Source organism: Artibeus jamaicensis, unplaced genomic scaffold, assembly GCF_021234435.1.
Source record: "Artibeus jamaicensis isolate MK-2021 breed Jamaican fruit bat unplaced genomic scaffold, CSHL_Jam_final contig_233, whole genome shotgun sequence".
In the NCBI taxonomy this organism is placed as follows: Eukaryota; Metazoa; Chordata; class Mammalia; order Chiroptera; family Phyllostomidae; genus Artibeus; species Artibeus jamaicensis.
This window is the reverse complement of record NW_026521486.1, coordinates 51,802,345-51,830,324: the sequence shown is the minus strand read 5'-3', so window position 1 is coordinate 51,830,324 and position 27,980 is coordinate 51,802,345. Positions and strand designations below refer to the sequence as shown.

The 27,980-nt window shown below is 50.5% G+C and overlaps 3 protein-coding genes across 19 annotated transcripts in view; 1 reads left to right on the top strand and 2 right to left on the bottom strand.

The window, feature by feature from the left end:
* Nucleotides 1–19: 19 nt before the first annotated feature.
* Nucleotides 20–5,356, bottom strand: TARBP2 (TARBP2 subunit of RISC loading complex). Of its 2 annotated transcripts, XM_037137566.2 has the most exons (10): nucleotides 4,944–5,356; nucleotides 4,220–4,389; nucleotides 3,307–3,409; nucleotides 2,665–2,760; nucleotides 2,002–2,074; nucleotides 1,672–1,789; nucleotides 1,236–1,363; nucleotides 610–811; nucleotides 350–451; nucleotides 20–235 (listed from the first exon to the last, which is right to left on the bottom strand). In XM_037137566.2, exons 1-10 carry the CDS (start codon nucleotides 4,994–4,996, stop codon nucleotides 183–185), a joined length of 1,098 nt encoding a protein of 365 aa, XP_036993461.2. In that variant the 5' UTR covers nucleotides 4,997–5,356; the 3' UTR covers nucleotides 20–182. The 2 variants fall into 2 exon arrangements, with proteins under 2 accessions (XP_036993461.2, XP_036993462.1); XM_037137567.2 differs by having other exon boundaries at nucleotides 20–451; nucleotides 4,944–5,355.
* Nucleotides 4,858–23,200, top strand: MAP3K12 (mitogen-activated protein kinase kinase kinase 12). 2 transcript variants are annotated; one of them, XM_037137555.2, is made up of 14 exons: nucleotides 4,858–4,927; nucleotides 15,488–15,969; nucleotides 16,323–16,506; nucleotides 17,133–17,324; nucleotides 17,596–17,754; nucleotides 17,903–18,061; nucleotides 18,676–18,784; nucleotides 19,015–19,124; nucleotides 19,252–19,368; nucleotides 19,518–19,655; nucleotides 20,015–20,639; nucleotides 20,813–20,883; nucleotides 20,974–21,250; nucleotides 21,685–23,200. In XM_037137555.2, the coding sequence occupies exons 1-14, from the start codon at nucleotides 4,863–4,865 to the stop codon at nucleotides 21,778–21,780; spliced, it is 2,784 nt and encodes a 927-aa protein (XP_036993450.2). In that variant the 5' UTR covers nucleotides 4,858–4,862; the 3' UTR covers nucleotides 21,781–23,200. The 2 variants fall into 2 exon arrangements, with proteins under 2 accessions (XP_036993450.2, XP_036993451.1); XM_037137556.2 differs by lacking the exon at nucleotides 4,858–4,927 and adding an exon at nucleotides 6,775–6,929.
* PCBP2 (poly(rC) binding protein 2) overlaps nucleotides 23,090–27,980 on the bottom strand; it is a 22,269-nt gene continuing 17,378 nt past the window's right edge. For all 15 annotated transcript variants that reach the window (XM_053661534.1, XM_053661535.1, XM_053661532.1 and 12 more), the window contains one exon: nucleotides 23,090–23,486. In XM_053661534.1, the coding sequence (XP_053517509.1) occupies nucleotides 23,450–23,486 (37 nt within the window). In that variant the 3' untranslated portion in view covers nucleotides 23,090–23,449. The remainder of the gene's footprint in view (nucleotides 23,487–27,980) is intronic.

Sequence of the window (27,980 nt, the reverse complement as noted above, 5' to 3'; positions counted from 1 at the left end):
ACAGAAAGAGGGTTAAGAATCCAAGGAGCAGCACATTTATTCTGGGCCCTAGGGGACAGCGACAAATTTCATTTCCCTTCATCATTACTAGTAACATGAAGACGGATGCCGGGCCACTGAGGCACTGTGGTCTCTGGTTCCTGGAGCTATGCCCTCCTCAGCCTGCAGGGAGGCAGTCTGTGTCAGAAGTAGAGATGGCACCTCCGGGGGGGGGGTACCAGAGCTGCGCAGATGCCTGGGCGGAGGCAAGAGGAGCAGGGAGCAAGGGTACATCCATGAGTCCAGCTGGAGCTTTATTTGCTGCCTGCCATGATCTTGAGGTACTGCAGGGCACGGCGAGCAGCCTCACCTCGAGCTGCCTCCCTGGTGGTTGCGGAGCCATGACACACGGTGGCCGGCTGTGTGGACAGCTCCACCAGGCACTGGCAGAGCCCACTCAGGCTCAACTCCTCTGGAGACGAAGAGAGAGGAGGGAGGCAGTGTTGGGTGGGACGGCAACACCAGGAGGGGTGGTCCATGTCATCATCATGCCCTCCCTGACTCCTTATACCCATCTGTACTTGCTCTGGTCCAGTCCCCAACATCCCCCGGCCCCCCAACTAGCCATACCAATATCCAGGTAGCTGACATGGAAGGCCTGCTCCTCAGAAAGCTCACTGAGGATACTGCAGCAGGCAGGGCCCAGAGCACCTAAGGAGCCCAGGGAGCAGCTGCGAAGGGACAAGATCTTCTCTCCCACTGAATTTCGCAGAGAATCCCAAGTGCAGCCTGGGCCCCGGTTCCGAAGTCCATCCAGGCGCGAGCCTACACCCTGAAAAGACAGAAACAGTGAAAAAGATGTAGCACTGGACTGAAAGACCCAGGCATTTAATGGACATCTAATACCCGAGGAGAGAGAAGCCCAAAGAATGGTTATCTTTAGTTTGCGTCCCTTCAATCCCCTTATGGCATCTAGACCCTCCACCCCTCTCACTAGACCTGGAACTGGATGGCCAGGCAGATTTTGCTCATCCCCAAAACAAAAGCCTACAGGACCCCATACCAGGCCAGCTCCCCCATAGTACATTGCCAGGTGGGCCTACAGCTGAAGCTGAGAGGGGCCCCCTAGAACCCAGGGTCCATTAGGAAAAATAAACAGAAATAGGCCTGGGACCCGGAAAGGCTCACTCCCAAGTCACAGAACTGAGTCCCCAATGCCCTGGCCTGGTGTGGAGCATGGCACACAAGCCACTCACAATGGAGAAGTGATCATCTTCAGGCTCTGCCTCATTTCCATCCCGGGCATCCAGAGGCACTGTGTGCACTCGAAGCAGCATTTTAGCCGCCGCATTACGCTTTGCCAGCTTTTTGGAAGTGCCACTGCCTGTGTGTGGGAAGAGGGTCACTGGATTATAACTCCCAATAGACCCAGGGCTTTTCAAACCTGGGTTGAGGGTCCCCTCAGGAGATGCCCTATTGGAAAGGGGAGCTCAGGACCTGCCATGAACTTGAGAACTTGGTTGGCCAGAAGAGGTGGGAAGATAGGGTACAAGGAAGAAGCTAAGAGGAGGGAGCCAAGATGGGGGTCTCAGCCAAGAGAGCAGGACTGTAGCAGAGAGGCTAGGTGCTGCCTGTGGCCAGGACTGGAGTACTGGGGACAGTAGTTGCAAGAATTCCCTTCTGCCCAGTTACCAATCTCAATGAAACGCTCCACTCGGCAGGTCATGGTAAACTCTTTGCGGTGGGCCGGCCCAGACTCCTGAGTCACCGTGTACTCAGGCAACCGCCAGCCCTTCTGCACCACCAGCTCCTTGGAAGGGAGAAATAAGGGTGCACAAGGCTGAGTGAAAGGAGTCCAAACTATACCCTCCTACCCTAGAGCCTAAGATTCCAGGTTAGAAGAGGAATAAAGGGGATGGGAAAAGCCCTGAGAACAGGGTAACCACCCCCCCATAACCTCCCCTCACCTCCCCTGGTTCAAGGGAGGACAGGCATGCACAGGAAATGAAGACGGGGGCACACCTGCAGAGCACCAACTGGGTTGCACTCAGACTGCTGAGGAGACACAGGGGGCTGCACCTCCATGGGGGGACTCCTGAAGGAAAAAGGGCCCAGGGCCAAGGCTGAGGGGGCTAGTTTCTTCTGCTGCTGCCCAGGAGTCCTACGCCTTGTTTTGGTTCCCCCCACTACCATCCCCCTTTCTCCAGAAGGGCAGACAGCTATCTGTCCAAATTTCTAGCCTGCTTCTTTCTCCCTCCCCTGCAAGTGAGGTCACTTCCACGTCTCAGGCCCTTTCAATTTTCTGGAACACGTGGTCATCACCTCACCAGAACAGTGGGAGGGGCTGTATATCCAGTCCCTGGAAGCACCTGATGGGACTCAAACACAGGGCCATCAGAGGACCAGGCCAGAAGAACAACAGGGCCTTGCAAGATGCTTAAACATGGTCAAACATCATCCATATAACTATTTAAAAATAATTAATTTGGGGGGTATAATTTTGGAGGTATCTTGTCCCAAGAGCTTACCAGCTGGTGCAAATTCTTCAAATTCTGGTCCCCAACTATTCCAGCCTCTATTTACTCTCAGACTTCCTTTTGTCTCACCAGCCTGGGTCCAAAGGCTAGGGGCCAGGAACCAGGACCCCTCCCTCCCTGCCTCAGGCAATCAGTAAACACAAAATACCTGGTTGGGACAGCAGATGGAACAGGAGTAGCAGTGGCTGCAGCAGTAAAAACCGGAAAGTCCTCAGGCAGTGAAGAGTCTAGGGGAGAAAAAGAACTTCCCGAGGGGAAGGGGGCCTTTGATTCACACCCATGTGTGGGTGGGGGGGGGCTCGTTGGAAAGGTGGAGGATCCAGGTCCTCCTGACCTGCCCATCCTCTATGAAAATTCCTTCCCACTTGAGTCAAAGGCTCAAGGAAGCTCAACAACCAGCTCTTCCTCCTGGGATCCTTTGCTGCCAAGCATCAGATCAAAAAGACTGAGAAAAGGAGGAAGAGGGTCTCTTTCTACCCAAGAAACATGGGAACAACAAACTCCAACCTGAGTTCAGAAGAGGAAAGGGCATCTTGCTAGACAGGGAAGGCAACTCCCTCCAGCCTCGGCCTCCACCCCTCTCCCTCCCTAGCCACAGCCACAAAGCCCTCAGTGGAACTGGCCGTTCCCCCCAGCAGCAGGAGCCCTGGAAGCATCCTGCCCAGGGCCAGAGGAAACTCAGGAAGAGGCCAAGTCAAGGTGACTAAGTGTCACCAGGCCAGGCCTGCTGGTGCAAAGGGCCTGGGTTCCTGGCAGGGCCTCTAGGATGCCTCAGCTGTTCCTCCCTCACCTGCTGTCCTCCAGGGCCGGCTCCAGCATGCTCCCCCCTTTGAGGTGTTTGAGGGCCACCTCAGCTGCCTTGTGCTTGGCTGCCTTCTTGCTGGGGCCCTGACCTGAGAGAGGGGGTGTGAGCAATACTGGAGGTCACTGGAAGGACAGAAGAGAAACCAGCATCCCATAGCCTCTCTCCTCACCGTTACAGGGAGTCAACCAAGCCCCTTCTCACTGGCCTCCCCCTGTCCAAGACTGGAAGTGTTATACTAATTGTTGGAAGGAAGGGCCCTTATCTTTCCACGAGCTCCCCAAATCAAGCCACACCAGACAGAACTGTTCCTGAGCTCAGACACCTTGGGTGGAGATTCTTTCTCTACCTTACTTTCCTCTGGGAAGCTTTTTCTCTCAATAGAGATGGCTGGACAAATAGAAAGATGGTAGGCTCTAGAGTCAAGCCTGGCTCTACCACTGACTGAGCCTGTGATTTTGCACCAGTCATTGAATCTCCCTGAGCCTCAATCTCCTCATATTCAATATGAAGATACTACCATTTACCTCACTGGATTAGACTGACGTTGATGACTAAATAGGAATTTGGTTAAGCACCTGCCAAAAGCCCAGGACAGCCAACACTCACTGCCCCAAATACTTGGCTCAGATTTTGGTTTAGTTCCTCTTTTTCCTCCAGGATGATGCTGACCTGCCAGATCACTATGGCAATCCTGCTTGCTCCTTTAACTCTTCCCAAGTCCTACCCGCCTCCTCTTAGACCTGTCCTCCCAATCCAGTCGGTGGCCTTTTCCCCTGAAATCTCTCCCTCCCTCACTGCTCTTGGAGATGAATGAGGACTGTGAAGAGACTCCAAGAAATAAAGCCAATGGGGCCCTGTGAATGCACACCCCAGCCAGGCTGGCCCAAGCCTTCCTCACCAGTGCAGCTGGTGTCGCCAACGGTGACCCGAAAGGTGAAATTAGGCTGGTGGGCTTGGCCCTCGGCTTTGAGAAGGTCGTACACGGGCGTCTTCCCTATTCTGGTCCCATACTCCTGAAGAAGGCTGATCGGGGTCTTGCCCGGGTTGGCTGCCAGCATTTGCTCTATACTGGGGGTAGGGGCACAGACCCTCATCACACCTCCCCTCTCTGCACCCACCTGGCCAAGCACTGCTATATCAGACCAAGGCACACTACGGGGGGGTCACAGGGTCCAGGAGACCCCAGGCAGCACAGCAGCCATAGGCTGGGTTCAATGTGGAGTGGAGGTACAGGCTGGGAAAGCAGGGTCCACGGCCCCAGGGCAAGCGAGTAATGCACTGTTCCTGTCGCAGTTAACGTGAGGGATCCTGTACCCGAGTGCAGGTTGGAAATGCATGTCCCCTAACACAGTGCAGGCCAAGAACCCAGTACCCACCAAATGCACTGAATGTCGGAGCATAAAGCCCAATGCCCCAGTGCAGTCTGGGAACCGGGCCAGCCTCAAACTATTTCGAGCTGGAGGTAGTGGCCACCGCTCGGGTGAATGCCGGGAACTACGGCCCACTACCCCAGTGCTTGCCGGGAACAACCCTCAGGCCAGATGCATGCTGGGGACGCGCCGCTACCCGTCGGCACCGCGCCACGCTCTTCACCCTGCAGCAGTCGGTAAGGGGCCGCTCACCTGGGCAGCCCGCAGCCTGTGGTGGTGCCGGAGCCCTGCTCCTCTTCACTCATTCCCTCCTCCGTCCCGGCGGGCACCACAGTGACTTCAGCCTCCACGCGCCCCAATACAATGCCGACACGCTAGGGCCGGGGCCAAGCCCCGAGTTGCGGCCGGCTGGGCCCGCCGTGGAGCATGCCGGGATATGAAGTTCCCCCCCCCCACACACACACACCGCCCGCGCCCACCCTACTTCCTGAGGGTCTATCAGGAGGGGAGCGATTCGCCCCACAACTGTCCCGTGGCTCGTCCTAGCGGGCAGCACCGCCTTCTGGAAGGAATGGACATCTCCACAGTAGTTACCCAAGCTGGGAGTGGTTTCGTTTGTTTGTTTTAAATACCGTCCCGCCTCTTTCCTTCCGCGTCTCCTCTCCCGTGGACATGCGTACTAGCTCAGTGGCAGCGGTTGGGGGCGGGGCGGTAAGAGCTAACTCGAGCAATGGGGTGGAGGTGGAGGGCTTCATACTGAGAAAACTACAGAACCCAGGAGCTTGCGCGTCATCTTTGTCGCAGCTGGAAGGGCAGTGTCAAGCAAGCACGAGAAGCTTCTGGCGTAATTGGTTGTTCACCATTGCGCTCGCGTGCTCTAAGTGGATTGCGATTGGTTACTTCACCTAGAGGGGCAGGGACAAGGAAAGAGTCAGCCCCTTTGATCCCGCCTCTATCTTCAGAGAAGGTGGTGATTGGCCCAAGTGGTCAGACTGCTGTCGGATCTGACTCTCTGCAGTCTACGAGGGTGGGCCTTACCTGAACGCGGGAGAGAGCTGTTCTCTGCTCCTCGGATCGCTGGGACAGTTGTACGTCAAAGTCCACTTCTGACAATCCACCCAGCCATCAACCTAAGCCCCTAGCGTTCGGGCCTTCGTCTCACAGAACCTACTTCCTTTTCTTAGGTTGCCTCCTCACCTCTCTTCCCATTTAATTCTGCCCTGCAGTCTGTCGGGTTTCCATTTTTCTAAAGCCTTTGTAAAATGACCCCTCTGGATCCTGAGAATCAGGACAGAATTGGAAGGACTAAGGCACGTGGTGGTCCCATTCGCTCTGCCATGAGGCTTCGATCTCTCAGTTGAAGAGTGCAAGAGATGTTTGCCTCTTAAATCTAATCGACTAATCTGGGTTTCAGAGCTCCATTTCCTCCTCCCCCAAAGTCTCACAACTACTGGGCTGAAAGGTGAGGGAAAATCGTATGACCTTGGAGAGAAAAAGAGCACGAAAAGTGTCTAATTCTAATGAGTGTTTTAATGAGTGGGTCCAGGAAGAGATGGCTCTGTCTTAAACGGGGATGGAGGTCTAGAGGAATTTTGGAATAATGAGGGGGTCATCCAGGAACACGGAAGGGGGACGGGGCCTTGAGCCGAGTGGATTCCCATTGGGTGGAATTGGAGTGGTGACAGGGGAAGGAAAGCTGCCAAAATTGTTATGACAGGGGGAGCAACGCTAGAGCGGAGGTGGGGGGAGGGGTTGGTGGTTTCCCATCAGATGGGCTACTGCCTCAAGGTATAGGAGTGAGTTTGTAAGACCGGTGTTAGGGGGCTCCTACGGAATCGCAAAAGGCCCATGGTGGGACCGCCAACAGGGAGGTGAGGAAGCCAGACGGGCCAGAGACGAGCCTGGAGTGCGCCGGATGGCAGCAGCGGGCTCCTTTAAGAGGCCGGCGGCTCTAGCGCAGCATCCCCAGCTCAGGGCGTGTCCGTCCCGGGGGGCCAGGGGCGGGGGCCTAGGTAGGAGCGGGAGTTCAAGCAGAGTAGGGACCGGGCTAGGGGTCGGGGGGTGGGGGGAGAAATCTGGGGTGGACAACCGGACGCCGCACGAGCATCGCCTGTGACTGCACCCCGGGTCCGGTCGAGGGCAGCGGGGGGAGGAGAGAAGGAGGAGGAGGCGGGAGCAGCATCCGGAGCTGAGCTGCAGCAGCGCCGCCTTTTGTGCTGCGGCCGCGGAGCCCCCGAGGTGAGAGAGCCGGGCCGAGTTGTGGGGGGTGGGGGGCAGGGGTGGGTCCGGGTCCTGGGATCTGGGTGCCGAGGGAGGGTCGGGATGCAGATGTGGCGGGGTGGGGAGGGTGCAGCGGGGATGCCAAGGCTGTGGGAATGGAGGAACTGTGGATCTGGACCCGACGCCTGAGGGGATGGAAAGGAGAGGAACGGAGCGGAGGGACGCCGCGGCCCAGCTTGGAGATGAAGAGGCTCAAGAGCTGAAAAAGACTGTATGGGGTGGGGTGGGTGGGGATTGATTGGGGAACAGACTTAAGCACAGAGGGCCAGAGATCATCCTCTCCTCCCACTCATCCTCAGAAAGGGAACGAGGGAAGAAGGAGGATGAGTTTTGGCCCCTGAGAGAGAAGGAAAGGAAGGACGGACAAGGCCTCGTGTGCCCACCGACCCCCTCGGATTCTCCCTCCGTACACACTTAGCAGGCTGTGTCCTGAGGATTATAAGCAGAAAGCACCTGTTCCTGAGTGTCCAGGCAATGGTTCCCCTCCCCTTCCTGCTGTGAAGCCCCTAATCTCCTCTAGCTGTGGTATTCACCTTTTCCATCCAGCTGTTGAAATCTCCCCTCCCCCATTCACATGTGGCTTTCTCCCTCTGGCCCCATCTCCTCTGGCTCCCCTAACCCATTTCCCCAGCCCAGGCCTTTCATCAACCTCCTCCCTCTTCCCCACACACTCCTCAAACTCCTTGGCTTAAAAATACACAAGAATCCTTTCCACAGAGTTCAGACTCATGATAACCATGGCCTTAGCTGAGGGAAGAGAAGGCGCCAGAGACTTTATAGATAGTGGACAGAAATAGTGGAGAGTCCCTTAGAACTTAGGGAAGAGTCCTGCCTTTTAGCTCCATTACCTGCTCCCTCTTGGGAGGAGGGTGGGTGAGTGGCCCTCAGCCAGGAGGGGAGTGCCCATGAGGTTTCTCCCAGAGACCCAGAGTTCTCGAGCCAGTCGGTGCCTCCTGCTAAACAACTTGTGTTTCCCTTCCAACTTGCAGGCCAAACCCCATGGCTCTGAGAACTCTGATTTTCAGTCAGAGGGTCATTCATATCAAGGGAAGGCGGCAGAAAGGATTCAGGAAGGAAAGGACTCAATGTGCTCTGGGCCTTCCTATGCAGATGCTAAAATTCCTCTGAGCTTTTAGAGCCTACTCTTTTCTATTTCTTAAAAGTGGCAAAAAGCAGCTTCCCTCTCAAGCCTGCCACTCACCCACCCACTCACTCACGTGGGAGACTGAGGTGATGCTGGGAAGACCCACCTCCAGCACACGTGACAACGCACAACTAAATATCCATCCCCTAATTAAACCCACTTATGCGCAGAGGAAGCAAGAAGTTTAAGGAAGTGGCTCAGGGCTTCTGTGTCCTTACAGCTGAGGATGGCAGAACCCCTCTAAAAACCAATTGCTGTATTCTCAGTCCTTCCCCCTGGAAGTGATGGAGGTGATGAGGTGGTCTGGCTCTGCCAGAAGAAAACCCTAAATACTAGTGCCCTCCACCCAGCACTCACCTAATGGCAAAATGGCTCCCTGTGTGTAGTCCTGTGTCTCCCCTGCCGGCGCTGGGGAGAAAGAAGGGACGAGGGATCGACTCCTTCAGAAGTCCCCTCTCGGGGCAAAGGAGCGGAGTGGAAAGATGATGCCAGCTGGGGATATGGGCTTCACGAGGGGGTGGTTACAAAGACTGGTCTGTCTGCTTCATTTGCCCCCAGAAGGACTAAGCTCTTGTGTGTTGGGGGAAAGTGGCAAGGAGGCAGGGACACTATTGCAGGAGAAACCAAAGATCATTCAGGATAAAGAGTCCTTGTTCTTTGCTTTCTTCTTGCCTTGCTCTATTTTTTCTCCCCTCCTGTTTGTCCACCTCCCTTTCCACCTGTACCCTCCCTACTGCTTCTTGCTTTGAGGAGGAGGGAAAGGGAAAGAAGGGATGGAGATCCCATGTGTAAAACTCCTACTAGTGCTTCCACAAGGCCAATGCTTAAAGGAGGCTTGCTGGGTGCCAGCTGTTGGGCCAGGAACTTTATTTGGATTATCTCAATTAATGCTTCTAACAGGTTAGAGGTAGGTAATGTTGTCATCCTCTCTATTTGAGGGATAGGGAAGCTGAAACTTAAGTAATCTGTTCAACGTGAAGAAGTCACCATGTGGCTAGAGCTTAGGGTCTGTCTGACTCGTGTTCCCACCCTCACTATACACCGCATCACTGCAGTGCGATGCAAGTACCTCTCTCCAACGTGGACATGAAGGGACCGAGGTCTGCCAAGGAGTCTCCCACTCTGGGCTGCCCCAGTGGTCAGGAGCAGAGATAGGATGTCAACCAAACCTCTCTTGATTCTCAGGTCATCCACCCTCCCGCTATAGCACACCGTCCCAAGCTAGGTGACAGGAATGGATGGAAACTCTGTCATTTTTGTCTCCCTTTTTCAATTTAAAATAGAGTTTTTAATTTCTTATTCTAAGACAATTCAAAGTCATTACTGAAATATTAGAAAATGCAGATATGTCACAAAAAGAAAAAACACCCACAATTCTACCTGCTTAGAAAATGGTATACTTTGATATCTATCCTTCAAGTTCTTTGAAAGCAGGCATTCAGCTCAGGAACTATTTGTTACAAAGTGCTGAACTTCCATGCTCTCCCGGACAGGAGAGACCCTTTGTGAGCTCTGTGGCCCATGGTATCTTTCTCCTACCCTCTTCTTCACCTCAGACCTTAAAGGGTAGGGCTAAAGGGAGATCCTGGACCGTGTTGGGCAGGGGATAAAAATGAGGTGCAGAGAGAATTAGGCCTTTCCCTTCAGACCAGAGGAGGTATGATGGCAGGATTTGCAGAGGAAGGACAAAGGACCTGGTGGAGGAATGCTGGGCCTCTGTGGCCTGGTTCACTGGGAACCTGAAATTGAGATTTGTCTTGGGGAAGTAGGAGATCGGAGACCAAGTCTCCCTTTTCTGGTCGGACAGAAAGACCTGGTGTCCCGCCGACCAGAAAAACTAAGCCGGGAGCCGGGAGTGTGTTCAGGGCATCTCCTGCACCATCTTACTTAACCACCCACTTACTTACCTTCACCACCCACGAGGTCGCGCTGGGAGCCTTGGAGAGGTTACATTCCTTAAACTAATTTGTAGCAAAACTAAGGTTCTAGTTCTGATCTCTCCCAATCCAGAATTGGCTCTTTTTTTTCCTAAACAATACTCCCCCTGCCCACCCTGCTGGGAGAAGATGGGGTGGCTGCTAGGGGTCTCAAGGCTTGACCTGTATGAGGCTGGGGGCCTAGATTTAGGGGTGATGTCCAGTTTTCCCCAGGTTTTCATGAAAAGGCATTTTCCCCCCCCGAGAGCACTGAGAAAGACTGTAGTTTTCATCTAAGAAGAATCCTGGGGCTGGGACCATGGATTCTAAGATGCAAAGCAAAGTCAAGAAGCCACATGACCAGAAGGCGTGGCCAGGAGGAGTCAGTCCTACATCCTCTAAGAATCTCCAAGCCTGCAGATGAGAAACCAACATTCCAAAGCCTGGATCTCCTTTTCCCACGAATGCCTCCCTTCCTTCCCACCCCCACTTGAGAGAGTAGGGGAATCCTCCTTTTCCTAAGTGCCAAGTGAAGACCAGAACAAGTGGCTCGTGCTCAGTCTGAAAGCCCAAGATTTAGACAGATAGCTTGGCCTCTCAACTGAGCACCCAAGACAGCCAGACCTGCAGCTTCTCATGGAGAGTCAGCCAGTAGAACAGGAGAATGGAGAAGCAATTCAAAGGCTTCCCTTGCCACAGGCCTACAGCATCTCAGGCTGGAGAACCTGGGAGGAGAAATTAAATGGGGAGGGGATATTCCCTGCCCCCTCAAGGCTTCTCAGCTTCCCGAAGGGGCATTCTAGGAACCCGCACCGAAGCAGAGAATTGGGTAACTAAAGCTGAAGTAGGGCCTCCCAGGGCGTCCAAAGAGCTTCTTATCCTGGAAGGTGTATAGTGTAGGGACCAGTCTGTCCCTTTACATTATCTGGAGCAGAGTAAGCACTTAACAAATATGGTGGACATAATGACTGACTAATATATCTACCCCCTCCTGTCATATCCCTGCCCTCCCCCATCCTCTGCATAATTGATGGCTGGGAAGACAGCTCCCCTCCACCAGGGTGACCAAATGTCTGGCCAGGGGCTCCTAGCCCTGATATCCCCCAATGCCCTGGCGCCAAGGCCCAGCTGGGGGGGCAGTTGGGCACAGCTGGCAGTTCAGAGGAAAGGAAGCAGGGGGAGGGGATTCGGAGAGAGAAATCTCTACTTACTACAGCTCCCTAGGGCCTCAGTTTCCCCCCACCCCTTCAGGTCAATCTGGAAGAAAATCGTCATTAGACTGAGCAGGATGAGGGTGGATATAGCCTGGCTAGATTCCGTCCTTTTTTTTTTACCTATCTTGTTCTTCATCTGCTCCTAAAAAACAAACAGGTGAAATGGCTTCTCTCCCTCTCTCCCCAGCTGCTGGCCCTGGATACAGAGGGCCCCTCTGGGGAAGCCTGGTGAACTGGAGAGAGACTAGGCTGCATGTCACCCTCTCTTTGCCTGAACCTCTCAGTTGCCAAACACCAAATGAAGGCTGAAAAAATTTTCTTTTAAAAACCAGGCGTTGTGCCTACTCAAGGATCAGCTTCTAAACAGAAAAAGAATTGGGGAGGGCACAGATGATCGTGTTTTTCGGTCCCGTTTCATCTCCTGTTCTGTGTGCTCTCTCTGCTTTGCAAAATCAGGTTTTCAGTCCGTCCTTCTCAGTTTTGACTCTCCCTGGCTTCACGCTGTTTCCGTCTCTCTACCTCTCGGCTTGCCCCTCCCTCTCCGGTTGTTTCTGTCATCCTCTCTGTTTATTCTCCCGTTCTCCCAATTTCCTGATTTTGCTGTGACACGCTACTCCCAATGCCAGCATCAACCCTTCTCTCTCCACTTGCTCCCGGCCAAAGATATGCTTGAGGGGGTCGAAGGAGGTATGGGCCGGAGGGCTGCACTGATGCCGCCGGCGACCACACCAGCCAACCAGGCAGCTAGCACGTGGGCCAGCCCGGGTCATGGGCGGGGCCCAAGCGAAGCCCCACCCCCAGCGTTGATGTCACGTGACACTGGGCTAATCTTGTCCTGGTGACTTCACGCGCCGCCTCGGGTCCAATCGTCATGGTTACGCCGCAGCGCCCAGCACTTTCTCCAACCTACTGTATCCTCTCCTTTTCTCGTCTGGTATCCCTCCCTCTGTCAGCCCCCCCCCCCGCCGCCCCATGCCACGTGATTGCTGGGAAGGAGGTCGGGAAAGCGGAGGGGATGCTGGGCCCATAACCCCTTCCTCTCTGCCTCGAATGACCACCTCCCCCACTCCCGCACTGGCTCCTCCTTGAGCGCCGAAATTGCTGTCCAACCCTGCTACCTGCCTGAGGTGCCTGGCGTGTGTTCTCAGGGGTCCGGAAGGGAAGCCCCTTTTGAAAGGCGCTGGCGACAGCACCCAGGTCTTCCAGAGGAAATTCTGCAGTGTTGGCATGTTGTTTGGCCTGTGTTTTGTCTTTTGTACATCTAATCTCTGATACTATACATCTAACTTGAAGCCGCTGATACCTTGTGGGATATGTCAGGGATTTGGAGGCTGTACCTGTGACTTGAGCTTTCTGAGCCTCAAATTAATCAAAAACATAAAGGGACCAATGATACCTCGTTCTCTGGGTGGTTCAGAGGAGTGAAGGAGCTAATGCATAGTTAGTGTAGGTCCGGTCCTTCAGAGGGTTCTCTGGGGTGAGTAGAGCAGTATCCCCCATCTTACTGAGCATGCACCAGTGCTGTTTGAAGTCCTGGGATCCCGTGAAAAACCACAGCTCTCAGAGGGGCCAGCCAGATGCCCTATCACACTGCGCGTCCAGGGAATGAGAGCCATGATAGGAAGCACAGAGGACTGTGCCGGAGCAGCGGGGACAGGGAAGGAGACCCTGGATGAAGTGAGATTGGAGGGCAAGCCATCAGTTTGAGAGTACACCTAGGGACAGACCTTGAGCCTCTTCTAACTAAGGCTTCCTGGGCAGGTTATTTAATACTACCTGTCAGGTGGGCAAAGCAAACACTACCTTAGAGTTTTCAGGATTAAATGATTCATGAGCCTATAACAGAGGTTAACATACATAGCCTTCCACAAGAGTTAGCCATTCTCATTAGGTGTCCTGGCACCAAAGCCTGATGCAGCTTAGTGTCGGACTCAGTTCTGTGTGGCCCGGGTGCCAATAGCAGTGGGAGATGAGGCTGGGAAGGGGCTAGAGCATGGAGGTGAGGCAGCTAGACAGACCAAAGGCAGTGGGGGGGGGGGCCACTAAAAGATTTGAAGCAGAAGAGGGGGTGCTGGCCAACTTGTAGTTTAGAAGGATTGTTCTAAGTCCTGGTGGAGAATGGGATGGGGGGACTTGAATTTGGAAACCATTTAAGAGGCAGTTGTCCTGGGTCAGGTGACACAGCTGGTGAAGCCTGAATTAAGGCAGTAACATGGCACTAGGGAAGAGAGAATAGCCCTGGCTGGTGTGGCTCAGTGGATTGAGTGACGGCCTGCAAACCAAAGGGTCACCAGTTTGATTCCTAGTCAGAGTACATACCTGGGTTGTGGGCCAGGTCCCCAGTGGGGGATGTGTGAGAGGCAACCTCACAATGATGTTTCTCTCCCTCTCTTTCTCCCTTCCTTCCCACTCTCTCTAAAGAAAAAAAAAGAGAGAATAGAATGACCTTGGCTGGATGTTTTTAAAATATACCAGGCATAACAGAATCACCTGAGGTGGTTGTCATCTGTGCAGATTCCAGGCCCACCACATGCCCCCTGGAAAAGTGTGTGAGAAACCCGGAATTTGTTAAAGAGCTGAGACCATCAGAGTTGCCAAACTTCCATGTCAATCTGCATCATTACCCAGTGAGGCCTTTCTGTATGTAGATTCCTGACACCTGTCTTTTGATGTGATTCAGAGGTTCTGATGCAGGGAGTTAAGGAATAATGAGGAACAATTAGAGGACTGCTGTCCTCAGGACTCCTCATGTCTCAGTATTTGGTAACTGCCTAGATGTGGAAGGAGATGGAAGACTAGAATGACCCCCCGTGCTAAACTGTGGACAAGTTTGGTATAGGGGTGAAGAATTGGCTGTGCCCAAATGATAGCTAGTTTACCCTTTGTACAGTTGGAGAAACTGAGGCTCAGATACAGCTTGCCTGAGGTCACACTGTCAGTAAGTGGCAGAAGCAAGGCGAGGATTCAGACTTTTTAAGGTTTTATTTATTTATCTTTAGAGGGGAAGGGAAGGAGAGAGGAAGAGAAATATCATTGTGTGGTTGCTTCTCGTGTGTCCCCTGCTGGGAACTGGCCTGCAACCCAGGCATGTGCCCTGACTGGGAATCAAACCGCGATCCTCAGGGTCGCAGGCCCGCACTCGATCCACTGAGCTACACCAGCCAGGGCAGGATTCAGACTTTTTAATGGTCGCTTTTAAAATAACATCCAGCGATGAATTGGGACAAATGTTCATTGTCTGGAAAGCTGGGTCTTGGTTCGGGGAGCCGGGGATGGGGCAGCGGAGGAAGGGGAGGCAGGGTCTTCTGTGACCGACCCCAGGAGGAGAAGCCGCACTGATGGCCGTGGGGCTGAGCTTGATGAAGCAGTAGGACACGGCTTGTCCTGACACAACTTCCGCATCCCCATCGGATGGTTTTGCCTTGTTCCCCAATTGTGCTGAGGGGTTAGTGGAGCTATTGGTTACAGCCTTCACTTACCTCAGGGGCCTAGGTGTGCACATGGCACACCCTCACAGGAGACCAGAGGTGAGACCAGAGGTGAGCCCGGAGTATGCCTCACGATGACTGTCACCTGAGTTTAGTGTTGTTGCTACCGTCTTAACTGTATCATGTATAAGTACATGAGTGCACCTGTATAAGTACAGGAGTGCACACGAGTGCACCTGTGCCCAGGTGCATCACCTGTATGCAGAAGGTCTAGGAATGTCATATGAAGTGTGTGCCTAAGTGCAAAGGAGCCCTAGGTTTGTTACTTTTGTGTGCCAGAGGTTGAGACTCAAAGTAAAAGGTATACACCTGAGACCCCTATATGACATGTGTGTGTATGTGAGCCTCGAGTGAAAGAAATGTGTGTTCCTGAGGCAATTACATGAGTCTTCCAGGGAGAAGGGACTCATCTGTTACCATAATACTTGACTTTGAAATACGTTTTACTAGTATGTTCCTGATCAGGGTTGTTACTTGTGTCTACCTGAGAATACTCAGGTATGTTACCTGTACACCTGAGTATCATTCTCGGACTTGTGTTACTAACAGACGCTTGAGTGGAAGTCTGTGTATCAGCTTTCCTAAGATGGGTCCCAGGTGGAACTTAGAGGGGGATGGGTACCTGAGGGTGAGGCTCGAGTGTTATTTCTAATAGGGAGCCCAGCACCGCAGCCTGTGCCTCTGCCTCTAAGGTGAGCATTCTGAGCTAGCAAACCTGTGGCTTTGGCCATTTCTCCCTCCTTTGTTCCCACAGGGCCCACGGCTCACCACCACACTGGGGCCCAGACGTCATGGCCTGCCTCCATGAGACCCGCACACCCTCCCCTTCCTTCGGGGGTTTCGTGTCCACCCTAAGCGAAGCGTCCATGCGCAAGCTGGACCCAGACACTTCTGACTGCACCCCTGAGAAAGACCTGACGCCCACTCAGTGTGTACTTCGAGACGTAGTGCCACTGGGTGGGCAGGGCGGGGGTGGGCCCAGCCCCTCCCCAGGTGGAGAGCCACCCCCTGAGCCTTTTGCCAACAGTGTCCTGCAGCTACATGAGCAGGATGCAGGGGGCTTAGGGGGAGCTGCTGGGTCCCCTGAGAGTCGGGCACCCAGAGTTCGAGCAGATGAGGTGCGGCTGCAGTGCCAGAGTGGCAGCGGCTTCCTGGAAGGCCTCTTTGGCTGTCTTCGTCCTGTCTGGACCATGATCGGCAAGGCCTACTCCACAGAGCACAAGCAGCAGCAGGAAGGTAGGCTGTGTCGACCGTGTCCTCTGGGGACTCGCTCTGTTTCCCTGAGCGGAATATCTGTTGGACAACCCCACCAAAGTCAGCTGATGACCCTCTGTCCCCAGAACCTGGCCCAAGCTCCTTATCCATCCATCAGCTACTGACTTCCCACTTTCTTTTTAGGCCATCCATTTATTCATTCATTCATTCACTCATTGCTTTCCTTGTCCCCTCCAACCAAGTCTTCTTGACCTTCTTTGGTTACTGTTCTGTCCTTGAGTCATTTCAGCCAGCCCAGTCCTCTCCCCAGTCGCCTGACCATCATAAGGCCCTTAGTGTGGCTCTCTGAGCGTTGCGGCACTTCCTGTCCACAGACCTTTGGGAGGTTCCCTTTGAGGAAATCCTGGACCTGCAGTGGGTAGGCTCAGGGGCCCAGGGTGCTGTCTTCCTGGGGCGCTTCCATGGGGAGGAGGTGGCTGTGAAGAAGGTACGGGACCTGAAGGAGACTGATATCAAGCACCTTCGAAAACTGAAACACCCCAACATCATCACTTTCAAGTAAGGCTCATGGGCAGGGGTTGGGGATACTATACTGAGGGCAGGGACCTACTTGGGCAGCAGGGATCTGCCCCACCTTTTTATTTAGGGTTGTTTTAACAAACATTTTTATTTACACTTAATTTGTATTTAGTTCTAGTGTTTATTCTTTTTCATTTTATTTACTTTTTTTAAGATTTCTATTTGATCTTAGAGAGGGGAAGGGAAGGAGAAATAGGGAGAGAAACATCAATGTGTGGTTGCCTCTCATGTGCCCCCTACTGGCCTGCAACCCAGGCATGTGCCCTGACTGGGAATTGAACTGGTGACCCTTTGGTTTGCAGGCTGGCACTCAATCCACTGCGCCACACCAGCCAGGGCTATTTATTGGTTTTAGAGAGAGGAAAGGAGAGAGAAATATTGATTTGTTGTTCCACTTATTTATGCATTTATTGGTTGATTCTTGTATGTGCCCTGATTGGGTATCAGACCCACAACCTTGGCATATCAGGATGACGCTCTAACCAACTGAGCTACTCAGCCAGAGCTATCCCTCCCTTTTTAAAGGACATACCCAGGTGGCATGGGTGGGAATGGGGTTCCAGATATGAGTATGGGCTGGCTTCATACCACTGTTTGGCCCCCAGGGGTGTGTGCACCCAGGCTCCTTGCTACTGCATCCTCATGGAGTTCTGCGCCCAGGGCCAGCTGTATGAGGTACTGCGGGCTGGCCGCCCTGTCACCCCTTCCTTGCTGGTTGACTGGTCCATGGGCATCGCCGGTGGCATGAACTACCTGCACCTGCACAAGATTATCCATAGAGACCTCAAGTCCCCCAAGTGAGTGAGCAAGCAGGGAGGCAATGATGTGCAGTCTCCTGCAGGTGACCCCACCCAAGTCAGCGTGGCCACCTCCCTGCTTCCAGGCCCTGTTTTAAGTCCAGGTGGCCATCTCAGAAACCCTTCCCAATGACAGTCCTATCTTGGGAGGGCTGTGGGTGAGCCCCCTGCCTCTGGGTGTCCCAAATGACTTAACAGAAAGATAGAGTTGCTGCAGCTAGATGAGGTGTGTACAGGGGCCTGGACCCCAGCTGACTATACTCTTTACCAGCATGCTAATCACATATGACGATGTGGTGAAGATCTCCGATTTTGGCACTTCCAAGGAGCTGAGTGACAAGAGCACCAAGATGTCCTTTGCAGGGACAGTAGCCTGGATGGCCCCTGAAGTGATTCGTAATGAGCCTGTGTCTGAGAAGGTCGACATCTGGTGAGGGCTGGGCTGAGGACTGAGAATAGCAGTGGCCAGCAGAGTGGGTGGCAGGGAAAGGGGCTTGCAGGGTCTGAGGGTGAGGTGCATCTGCAGCGAGCAGGTCCTCTGGAAGGAGCATCTGCCAAGTGATGTCCCTTATTCCCAGGTCCTTTGGTGTGGTGCTATGGGAACTACTGACTGGTGAAATCCCCTACAAAGATGTGGATTCTTCAGCCATCATCTGGGGTGTGGGAAGCAACAGTCTCCATCTGCCTGTGCCCTCCAGCTGCCCAGATGGCTTCAAAATCCTACTTCGCCAGTGCTGGTAAGAGTGCTGTGGCAAAGCTGGGAAGCAAAGGGGCACTGCTGATGGTTAGCCATCACCTAGAATCCAGGCATCCAGGCCCAGAATCCTGAACAGGGAAAGGGGCAGAGCCCCCAGATAGGACCCCCCAGGGCCCCAGGATTCAGTGTGTGAATACAGGGGACTACAATGTAGAAATGAGAGGAAGTGAACTGACCAGTACTCAGCAAGGCTGTATTAGATCCTAAGACACACAGGTGTTCTGCGACCTTGGGCAGACTATGAGCCTTAGAATGCAGGAGAGAAGGGCCCTGGACCCTTGTTTGGAGCCCCAGTGAAAGGGTGAACATTTCTAATCTTTGGTTAAACATTTCACAAAATGTTTCTTTTAATGGTGCCACTTAGAAAAAGGGTTTTTGTTTTGGAAAACAAGTTGAAAAATAGGATTGAATAGGTTTGCTTACTGCAGGACTTTGATACTCTAACAGAGTATAACATTTCCTAGAAATAGTTGACCAGGGAATTCATCACAGAGTACATTGTAGGACTGGATTCTCCAAGACACTGAGAAAGGATGCCCTAGTTCCTTTCTGGTCCTCCCTTAAATTCCTTTTCTCCAACTCCCTTTCCTCCAGGAACAGCAAACCACGAAATCGTCCATCATTCCGACAGATCCTGCTACATCTGGACATCGCCTCAGCAGATGTCCTTTCCACACCCCAGGAGACTTATTTTAAGTCCCAGGTGTGCTGTGGGCAGAAAAATGAACACTTCAGCTCCCTCTCTTTGAGGAGATGCTCTTTGAGGGAAGAAGCATTGCTTGGGATGGAATTGATGAGCTTTTGGAGGGCCGAGGCTAGTGTTGGTCACCTAGTTCCAACAGTTTGCAACAGTGCCCACACCTGCGGGGGCCTTCTACGTGTATGCCCAGTTAAGGCATGTTTCTCACTCCTCACTGTGTCTCCACACCCCAGGCAGAGTGGCGTGAAGAGGTAAAGCTGCACTTTGAAAAAATTAAGTCAGAAGGGACCTGTCTGCACCGCCTGGAAGAGGAGCTAGTGATGCGGAGGAGGGAGGAGCTCAGGTGTGTGCCTGTTTGGAAAGGTGGTTATATCCTAAAGCAGGGACTGTGGACCAGTTCCCAGAGACTGGGACAAACTATTGTACCAAGTGAAGCCAGCTCAACTTGAGGACTTCTCTGACCATTTTAGACACGCCTTGGACATCAGGGAGCACTATGAACGGAAGCTAGAAAGAGCCAACAACCTTTACATGGAACTTAATGCCCTTATGTTGCAGCTGGAGCTCAAGGAACGGGAACTCCTCAGGTAAACCATGAGGTCCTTAGGCAGCTCCTAATCCCGTCTTCGTGGAGCTGTGCCTAACTCAGATCCTCCTGGGCCTGGGTCCCATGTGTCGTCGTCCCCCCCCCCCCCGCTTTTGCTCACATGCCCAATGCAGTGGCATCTGTCTTTAGGAGGGAGCAAGCTCTAGAGCGGAGGTGCCCAGGTCTGCTGAAGTCACACCCTTCCCGAGGCCTCCTGCATGGGAACACAATGGAGAAGCTCATCAAGAAAAGGAATGCTCCACAGAAGCTGTCACCCCACAGCAAAAGGTGGGACCTAAGTGCTGAGGTTCAAAAATGGCAATGGGGGTGCTGGAGAAGCAGGGGATAGGAGTCCACGATGCCAGGAATACTGTATTAAAACGGAAGGAGCCCTGGCCAGGAACTAAAGTTGGTTAGGGTATTGATACTATGCCATGGTTGCAGGTTCAATCCCTGGTCAGGGCACCAAGACTCAATCAATGAATGCGTAAATGGAACACCACATTGCTTTCTCCTTTCCTTTAAAAGTCATTAAATTTTTTTTTTTTTTAGTTGGGGAGAGATGTGCTCTTTGGCCCAAAGTTAGGGAATGCTTTTCACAGTAAATTTGTTGTTAAACTAAACTTGTCCTTTCCCTCTCCCACCAGGCCAGATATCCTGAAGACTGAGTCTTTGCTACCAAAACTAGATGCAGCCCTGAGTGGGGTGGGTCTTCCTGGGTGTCCTAAGGGTCCCCCCTCACCAGGACGGAATCGCCGTGGCAAGACCCGTCATCGCAAGGCCAGCGCCAAGGGCAGCTGTGGGGACCTGCCTGGGCTTCGTGCAACTATGCCACCCCATGAACCTGGGGGACCAGGAAGCCCAGGAGTGCTAGGAGGGGGACCCTCAGCCTGGGAGGCCTGCCCTCCAGCCCTCCGTGGCCTCCATCAGGATCTCCTGCTGCGAAAGATGTCCTCTTCGTCCCCAGATCTGCTGTCAGCAGCACTGGGAGCCCGGGGCCGGGGGGCCACAGGGGGACCTGGGGATCCTGGCTCACCACCTGCAGCCCGGGGTGACACCCCCCCAAGTGAGGGCTCAGCACCTGGCTCCACCAGCCCGGATTCACCTGGGGGAGCCAAAGGGGAGCCACCTCCACCAGTAGGGCCTAGTGAAAGTGTGGGGCTCCTGGGAACTGGACGGGAAGGGACCTCGGGACGGGGAGGAAGCCGGGCTGGGTCCCAGCACTTGACCCCAGCTGCACTGCTGTACAGGGCTGCTGTCACCCGGAGTCAGGTAAACTATAGGACAGTTCCTGAGCTCCTCCTTTCCTTGTTCCCCTCCTTTCCTTGTTCCCCTGGGGTCCAATTCCATTAACTCTTGACGTCTAGCCATTCCCTTTATAATTATGTTCTCCTTCCCTGGGCCGATTGCCTCTTCCCATTTTTGACCAGTCCACTCATCTGCAGAAACGTGGCATATCATCAGAGGAAGAGGAAGGAGAGGTAGACAGTGAGGTAGAGCTGACATCAAACCAGAGGTGAATGAAGGAATAAAATAAATAATGGTCTTCATTTGCTTTCTGGGCTGCAAGGAGCGCCATATCAAGCTGTAGCTGTCTCTGACACAGGTGGCCTCAGGGCCTGAACATGCGCCAGTCACTGTCTACCTTCAGCTCGGAGAATCCATCAGATGGGGAGGAAGGTACAGCTAGTGAGCCATCCCCCAGCGGAACACCTGATGTTGGCAGTACCAACACTGATGAGCGGCCAGATGAGCGGTCTGATGACATGTGTTCCCAAGGGTCAGAAATCCCACTGGACCAACCTGCTTCAGAGGTAGTTACTGGCCCTGAACCCAGTTCCTTGCCCATCCAGCACCAGGACCTACTACTCAGAGGGAACAAGGTGAGTAACAAAAAACAAACAAAACACAAAAAACAGCCAGGTGTTGGATAGGAAACAGATATATGGTCATTTCAGAGCTACTGGGGAGAACAGGTGCAGAGGCCAAAACATAGGTATTTATCACTCAGTTCATTCAATATGTAAACTGTCTCCACCAATACCAAAGAGCAAATTTTCCACCTGGTGGAACAGGAGGCCTGTAGAATGGAGAGCTTAGTAGGTCTGCTTACATAGTAGCTCTAATCACAGCCAGGGAGAAATCATGAAACTAGGAGTCTCGAACCTTGAAGAGCCTAACTACACAACAAAACGTGGAGGTAATTAAGCTAGTGAGCTGCTATTAAAACAGACTTCAGTGGTAAGAATATGAAGGTATCTATTTATAATACAAGAGACGCCAGACCAACACCTCACTGCATGTCTACTCTTCACAGGGCCCTCCCAATTCTGAGGACTCAGACTGTGACAGCACTGAACTGGACAACAACAGTGGCGAAGCCTTGCAGCCCCCAGCCTCCCTCCCTCCATGAAAGCCACGCTTATTCCTGTACATAGAGAAATATTTATATAAATAATATATATGCACCACATAACAGAGAAAAGATGGGGCTACTCCAGCCTTAAGTCAGGTTCAAGGGAGATCAACCCCTGACTGATCCACCTGATAAACTCTAGGGACACTGGCAGCTGTGGAAATACAGGACAAGGACTGCCCTAGAGTTGTGGGTAAGGGCAAACTGACCCCTCCCTGCTCCACCCCATTATGTTCAGCAAACAGGCAGTAGAGAAATCAGACTTGCCTCCTATGATCCTCTATACCTTTCCCCAAAACCCTGAGGAAAGGGAGCCACTTAACTGCACTTTTTTGTTTTGTTTACAGTTTACACATTTTGCACTTGAGGAGGGAGACTAAGGTCGGGTCCTATTCCTCTTGAGTTTTCTCAGGTGCAATGTAACTAATTTCTTTGTCCCTCCATTTCTCTGCCCAAGTCCTGGCTTAGGGTCTAGGAGGGAGGTTAGAAGGTTGTAAAAGCATGTGATGGCTCAGGCTGAAGAACTGGGGTGTTAAGTCCCTGCTTATCTTGGTGCCTGATTGGGGTGGAGATTGTCATATTGTAATCCCTGTGAAAAACCTTGAAATATAACCACTCCATGCAGGCCCAGCTGTTGAGGGTTTTCTTGGTAAACAAATGGGGTACCACACATGGTGAAATAGTAGCCTTGGGCTCCAGACATTATCTGAGGACCATGGACACAATACTTCTTTAATGCTTTTCTCACTAAATGAACATCACTTAAGCTACAATCTGCTAAAATTATCTGCATAAAAGGGAGCGGGTAACTCCAAAAGATGATCTTAAAATACCCACTCTTAATATGGAGAAGAGGACTGTAAATGAATAGTTATTGAAAATCAGGACACTTTAGCTTGGGCAAGAGGACATTCCTAGCAACCTGAATCCCAGTCCGACACACTTCCAACTGTTTCCATGTGTGCACGCACATGTCCTCCCCACACCCCTCTACCACCCAGTGGAATCGCTTGACTATTCTTACAGGTAAATCCTAGAGAATGTACTCTCCAACCTTTGGAATCAAAGGCATGGCCAGCCTGCTCTATTAGGATCACTTCAATGCAGGTCTCAAGGGAAAACCAAATCAAGGGCTACAAAAAAAAAAGATGGAGTGGTAAACGGAAGAAACAACTGGAATAAGGCTCATTAAAAACCCAAGCAGGGTCCTTGTCCTTTGAGGGATGAAAGGTGCAAAATAAAAGACAACAGGAATAAACCCACGTGAATCACTGTGGCATCCAGTTTCTATTCACAAAGAAAAAGCTCCAGTCCATCTTTTAATTTTTTTTTGAAAAATTCCTGACATTACAGAACTAAACTGAAATGTATTAATATTCCACTCTTACATTTCCATGACAAACAGAAAAAAAAAATTTCATGAGCCAAAAAACAAAAACAGGGAGAAGCTTATAAAACTAAATATGGATCTCAGCATTAACAGCTGAACATAGAAAGGAATTAAAACGCTTTAATTAAAAAATCACGAGTGGATGATAAAGTGTGTAGAAACTGAAAATTTACAAACTATTTAAAACCTGGAATCGCTGACTGTTCAGAAACTACACAGATGGATCATGGGTGGTGGTGAACAGCAGAAAGGGATTATGGATGAATCTGCATTGTTCTAGCTGCTCCCCATGCCACCCGTCTCCGAAGAAAGCCTGTAACACAAAACAAGAACTCACAGTTAGTTTTCTTAGTGCCCAGCTGCACCTCACCTCCAAAACTTTCAACCTGATTAAACTGTGAAGAAGAGTTTATATGAAACAAAATCAGTGTTTCAGTATCAGGGGTAACATTTTAAGATTCCTTGAGTTACCTAAAACTATGTGCCTGTAATCCCTGCAATTCAAGTTTCATGAGGGCAAATTACCTCAGAACCAAAATGAACTGAGGACCTTTGCTATCAACTGTGGGCATCCCTCAAACTGCTCTTCTGAACCTTCGTGGGAGATGTTAACACCTTATGGCCCTGTGGGTTGCTCAGTTGGTTAGAGCATCATCCCGATAGGACAAGGCTGTGAGAGTTCAATTCCCAGTCAAGGCACATACAAGAATCAACCAATAAATTCAACAACAAATCGATGTTCCTCTCTCTATAAAAAACATTTTGAGAATATACCACATAGTAGTCTCCTGTCAGAGTCACAAAATACAGAAGCAAATGTTTTTTTAATCACCTGAGGACATTTTTTCATTGCTTTTAGAGAAGGGAGAAAGGGAAACACTGATGCCAGACAGAAGCATCGTCCCTTGCTTCCAGTATGTGCCTGGACTGGGGGTTGAATCCGCACAATCTAGACATGTGCCCTGCCCAAAAACTAAACCCTGCAAACTTTTGGTTTGCGGGAAGATGCTGCATTAACTGAGCCATATCTGCTAAAGCAGAAGCAATGTTTCTTTACTGCTAAGTTTATTTCCACTCCTCCTAAAATAGTGACAGAATAGTTTAGAAAACATTTACGTAAAAATAGCCTCACGATGCTGCTAAGACAGCTTCAAAAAAATGCCACTCTTCCCCTCTGGAGAGCTCACCTGGATGGACCTTTCCCTTCCCTCTTATCCTCCCAGGAGCATTATACCTTTGCCTTTCTCTCCCCTAAGCTCCAAGGGCCCTTCTTCTTTTGCTTCTGTAGCTTGTTTCCTAAACCTGCGCAGCCCAGCTGGCTCCCTTCTACTACCTCTGTAACTTGCTAAATAAACTCATAATTTGGTGGGGGGGGTGGGGAAGAAGGAAAGGAGGATCTTTATTCTAGAACAGTCTATTACTAGCTAACTATTAAGAGATAATGATGCTTTTAAATGCTAAGAGATGTCAGAGAGGGAGGAGCAAGTATAGTAAGTATGAGAAGTATACTTAATCTATAGTTTTTAGGTCTAGTTTTCAGGATTTAAAAGTGAAAGCCAAAATAATGTGTTAGTAACTCCCTAACTCATTCTATTCTAGAAGCTTCCAAATCTGTGGTATTAAGACAAATTCTCCATCCAACACATACCTAGCTACCAGGTCTTTGATTCAAATACATCATTTGAATTGAAGCCCTAGAATCCAATTTTGGGCTTTGAAGAAAAAGTATGTAGGCCTTTGGCATCACTGATAATAGGTAGCCGGCAAGACAGTTTACATTACATTGTCATGTATTAGTAAACGGAACTAATATATTACAACTAAAGTTTCACTTCAAAAATTTGTTTCAAAAAGACTTTCAAATGTCAGGCATAACCTATTTGTGGTCTCTAGTCAAGGGGGCATGAACACTTCCCCATCCTTTCTCTCTTCTACAACACTGAATGACAAACGCTGGCCAGTAGGGGGAAGGAAAACAATGGCCAATAAAATAGATGGGTCTTTCAACTACTAACTAATTTTATGTCAGAAATGGTATTTCCACATCAGCATAAAGAAGAATATTTTGTTCTTAAAAGAGGGTAGATTCGGGCCAGCAACAAAATGGGATAATCTAGAGTAATGTAAACAGGCCCTGAATAAGAGTTTAAGGAGGAACTGAAAGTTCAAAAGATCTTTTGATGGCTGGGAACAGTTTAGATCTAGGACCTAAAAAAAAATTAAGTTCATGCAAGAAGGTGGTAGCACTTCAGTACCAAAGAGATCTTAGAAAGAACTGTCCAGAATTTATGCACACAGTCTTAGCAGGGATTGAAAGAAGGGGGCAAGTATAAAGGGGACAAAGAAAACCCAACCGCAAGTACTATGTTGTAGACTCTTGGTGATGATAGTCCCTTACACGTCTGGATTCCTTCCCAGCCATCCTCCTTTAGGGAGAACTCATTAGGTAAAGAAGCTTTCTAATCAAGAACTATACAAAATCATAAAGTCTCTGGGGAAGATGGTATCAGCAAGACTAGTAAGTCCAAACTACAAAAACATCTCACCTAAGGCAGAACTGGACTACATGAGAAAGGAGCAGCTAGCAAGTAAACAAGAAAAGTCCTATCTAGACAATGAACTGAAGTTTGCCCCTCTAGTCCTCCACGTGGAGTTGCAACATGTAAAAATACCTCATAGGCCCATTCTGGGTTTGAGGGGCAACAATACCATGATAATAAATATATAATGCAATACTCACGAGCAATTAGTTTTTCTTAACGCTATAAACCAAAAGGAATTTAGAAAAAAGTTATCAGGAAAAAAACCTTCGCAGCATTTCTCTAAGTGTTGCTTGGGAAGGGCATCATACTTTCATTATACTGGCAGTATGTATTCAGGTTGACCAGGATACTACCCGATGCCCTTTACTATTATACTTACAGTATTTCTACCCTCTTATGAAGAAGGAACTGAGGTTTTAGAATAAGAAAAGTAAGTCTTCAGGGATATTAAGTACACTTTGAGTTTTAAGTCCTCACTAGTCATCCATGTGATTTGCAAGTGTGAATTTTCCTAGGGCCTCATTTTTTTGTTAAATAGAATAAATGAGTAATCCATGAGTTATAGTTGATATTAATGGTCCCTTCCAAATCTTAAGATTGTAATTTTCTACTCATGGTAAATAGAGTGCTAGTGGGGAGACAGAAGGGTAAACAAGAAATGAAAGAATAAAGGAGCTTAGTCTAGTAAATCAGGGTCAATTTAGGATGACCAGGACATAATCCCGTCAACTTTTGGATGATGTCACACACAGGTTGGTTGTTCAAGGTTTACCCAATGTGATAAGGAAGTGGGAGTAATGCCAGTTCAGGGGAATACAGACAAGCTGGCAAACTTTTGAGACTTTTCCCAAATTGCTTCCCTATTCTGGGTAAAGAAATAATCTCTTTGTATTTATGACCTATAAAAGTTCCTCAGAGTAACCACTCACCAGAGGAAACAAGAAGCCGGAGATGGACACCCCAGTTACTTGCTGCCATTGGCAAGGTAAGGGATGTGGAAAGTCAGAGAAACTATTGTTCACTGAAGAAGGTTCTTGCCAATTATGGAAGACCCTCAGGATTTAATCCTGTGGCAGGCCCATCATTCTTTGTGGGGAATGACAAAGGACTAAAAATTAACCAGGGATACAAAGAGGTCCAGTCAGTTTTATAGACTCCCTAGTTAAGAAGCTACGGGTCACAAGTTCCCACCCCTTTACCCTTCACAGCACACAGTCAACTAAGGTTCTTACTGTGGCAACTTTATTACATCTAGAAACACAAATCTGGCCAAGACGACCAGCTGATAACTTAACCATTAAATAACTTTTTAAAAAATAAAGGTTAACGGAGAGGCTTTTATTCATTAACACAGAGCCTAACACATTGTTATATTGCAAGGCAGAATAAAGCTACAAAAAAGTAACAGAGTGAGAAAAAGCAAGAATTGTGGCTCCAGATAAAGTATTCAACAAGTCAGACTCTGAAAACAGGCACTGAGCTGAAATGGCCAAAACCTAAACAACGGTACCATTGCCCCCACCCCCACCCTACTATCCCCCCAATAGTAAAAAGGAAATGTCACAAGCTCACAATTGTTTGTTTGGTTCTCACCAATGTTAACAAAAAACCAAAATGAACCAAGAATTACTTGAGGGAATGCCTCAAAATATGCAATCAGTAGGGGGAGAATCTCTGTTTCTCGCCTTTCAGTTTGTTAGTTACACATGGCACGGCAGAGGTGGTGGTGGTGGTGGTAGCTGAAGCCCCGGAACCCTTAGCAGCAGACACAACATTTAGAGCCAGGAGAGGGATGGGTTTCATGCCAAGCAGACTGGAGACACAAGGGGCGGTCGGAAGAGGGTTGGGGAGGCTGGAGGGTGCGTCGGAGGTCCCCGCTGTGGCGAGCGAGGGGGTGGTGGTGGAGGAGGAAGAAGAAGAAGAAGGGGTGGAGGGTTGAGAGAGGTTGATGCTGAGGTGATCAGGGATCGTGACGGAGGCTGCCTGGGAGGAGGGTTTAGCGTTTTCTAAACTGTAACAGAGGAAAAAAGGAACAAAAAAAAACCGGGTGGGTGGAAGGGAAGACCACAAAAGGGAAAAAAAGTACAGGACAAAAACTGCTTCAGTTATCAGTTAAGTGCCTCTGATTGTCAATTAGGAAGACCTAATACCAACTTGTGACAAACTGTTTCTTTTTAGTTTTTATATCCCACCCTCTAAAAATGTATACTTGCCAAATTTCATTCCACAGTGCTATTTAAAACTGCTACAGTGAAGAAAAAGCT